This window comes from Trachypithecus francoisi, unplaced genomic scaffold, assembly GCF_009764315.1.
Source record: "Trachypithecus francoisi isolate TF-2019V2 unplaced genomic scaffold, Tfra_2.0 Lachesis_group8, whole genome shotgun sequence".
Taxonomy (NCBI): domain Eukaryota; kingdom Metazoa; phylum Chordata; class Mammalia; order Primates; family Cercopithecidae; genus Trachypithecus; species Trachypithecus francoisi.
The window spans coordinates 26,981,986-26,984,609 of record NW_022681473.1 but is presented as its reverse complement, the minus strand read 5'-3'; the positions used below and the strand labels follow the sequence as shown (position 1 = coordinate 26,984,609).

The 2,624-nt window shown below is 38.1% G+C and overlaps 1 protein-coding gene across 1 annotated transcript; it reads right to left on the bottom strand.

Annotated features, from left to right (window-relative positions):
* Nucleotides 1-1,379: 1,379 nt before the first annotated feature.
* Nucleotides 1,380-1,854, bottom strand: LOC117080591 (40S ribosomal protein S26). Its single transcript, XM_033205748.1, has one exon. It carries the CDS (start codon nucleotides 1,808-1,810, stop codon nucleotides 1,463-1,465), a length of 348 nt encoding a protein of 115 aa, XP_033061639.1. The 5' UTR covers nucleotides 1,811-1,854; the 3' UTR covers nucleotides 1,380-1,462.
* Nucleotides 1,855-2,624: the final 770 nt, after the last annotated feature.

Genomic DNA, 2,624 nt, shown 5'->3' with positions numbered 1-2,624 from the left:
CCACTAAAAATACAAAATTAGCCATGTGTGGTGGTGCATGCCTATAATCCCAGCAACTCAGGAGGCTGAGGCGAATCGCTTGAACCCAGGAGGCAGAGGTTGCAGTGAGTCACAATCACGACATTGCAGTGAGATGAGACTGCGCCATTGCACTCCAGCCTGGACAACAGGAGTGAAACTCCATCAAAAAAAAGAAGAAAGAAAAGAAAAGAAAAAGGAAAGGAAAGGAAGGAAAGAAAGGAAGAAAAGAGAGAGAAAGAGGAAAGAGAGAAGGAAAGGAAGGAAAGAAAGAGAGAAAGAAAGAGGAAAGAGAGAGAAAGAAGGAAAGAAGGAAGGAAGGAAGGAAGGAAGGAAAGACGGAAGGAAATATTCACAAACTATGGATGTGACAGAGGACTAACGTCCAGAATCTATAAGGAACTTCACAATTAAACAAGCGTAAAACAACCCCATTAATACATGGGCAAATGACATAAACAGACACTTCTCAAAAGACTACATAAATGCAGCCTACAAATATATGAAAAAATGCTCAATGTCACTAGTCATTAGAGAAATGCAAATCAAAACCTCAATGAGATACGTCAAATCTGTCGGAATGGCTATTACCAAAAAATAAATAACAGATGCTGACAAAGTTGTGGGGAAAACAGAACACTTATACACTGTTGGTGGGAATGTAAATTAGTTTAGTCACTGTGAAAAACAGTGTGGAGATTTCTCAAAGAACTTAGAACTACCATTCCACCCAGAAATCCTACTACTGGGTATATACCCCCCCCAAAACAATTGCTCTACCATAAAGACACCTGCGTTTATCATAGCACTATTCACAATAGCAAAGCCATGGAATCAAACTAGATGTTTATCAAAGGCGGACAGGATAAAGAAAATGTGATACATATACACTATGGAATACTACAGAGCCATAAAAAGGATGAAATAATGTTTTTTGCAGCAACATGGATACAGCTGGAGGTTACTATCCTAAGCAAATTAATGCAGAAACAGCAAATCAAATACCATGTGTTCTCACTTATAATAAGGAGGAAAGATTGGGCACGCATGCACCCAGGGCTGAGAACAATAGACGTTGGTGACTACTTGAGGTGGAAGGCTGAGAGGGGGATGTTTGTTAAAAAACTACCTGTCAGGTTCTACATGCACTACCTGGGTGATGGGGTCATTTGTACACCAAGCCTCAGCAACATACAATTTACCCATGTAACAAACCTGCATGTGCACTCCTGAGCCTAAAATAATGGTAAAGAAATACCTACAGATCATGTAAACCTCATTAATTTTTTCAGATAAAAATGAGAAGAAGCAAAGGTAGATAGACATTTGATACATCACATGGAATATTGATATCCATTCAATTTTTTTTTTTTTTTTTAAGTACAATTTCCATTTTATTTTTCTCCAGAGAATAGTCTGTCTCAGTCTTTAAGGACTCAGCTCCTTACATGGGCTTTGGTGGGGGACGTGGGGCAGCACCCGCAGGTCTAAATCGGGGAGGGGGTGTTCGGTCCTTGCGGGCTTCACGAGATCGATTCCTGACTACTTTGCTGTGAATTGCACAACTCACACAGTAATGTAGCTTCACATACAGCTTGGGAAGCACATAGGCATCAAAGACGCTCGCTTCAGAAATGTCCCTAACCGCTGCGGCCTCCACTATGTTTCGAATGACGAATTTCTTAATGGCCTTGTCCTTGGGCACGCATCGGGCACAGTTAGTGCAGCGAATAGGCTGCACATGGCCGCGGCCCTTTTTGGCACGACCGTTGTTCCTTCTTTTCTTTGTCATTTTGGACGTACGGACCAAAGAGAGTATCCATTCAATTTTTTAATGTCATATTTATTTACCAATTGATGTTTTATCAAAGAACAGATTATAACATGGTGTTAGTCACAGCATGAGACATTTTCCTTGTTTAAATGTGGATCCTTAGGATCATTAGTTTTCACATTTTCTTAAACTATTGTCCATTTTGACAAAATTTCCACTAAAAAGACCAATTCTGTTGGTGAAAGAAATACAGATCACAAAAGTTTTTGTCAAGATTTATAATGGAGTGTTAAAACTAATGAACTTTACAAAAAATGAATCTCATAATTACTTGATAGCAGATAAACAAAATCTAGATATGTCATATGGCATGCACCAGCAAGTGCCTTCAAAATGTGCATCATAAGTGAAGAATCATTGTTTTAGACTCTTCCTCTTCAGTATAAATGAGTGACATATACAAAAGAATGGCTTATAATATCTTTAGATTCACAGGCTGTTTCTTACTTTTGATCATTGGGGAAAGGCATTAATTTATACTTAATTGAGTAGCTGATTAACTTGGCTGACTCCCTATAGTAAAAGAAACTGATTTTATTTCACAGCAGGATGTTTTTAACCATGACATGATTATAATCTCCCTATGGATGCATTAACTTAATACATACATTGAGTGCAGTCTATATAGTGAAAAGTAGGACAGTGAAATTTGTATCTACCGGATCTGAGTTGTAGAGTTTTCTCTGCAGTTTGTTACCTATAACCTATAACAGGTCTTATTACATTTTCTTAGCTTCAGTTGTTCTGAAAAAACTTTTTTTACACATTTATT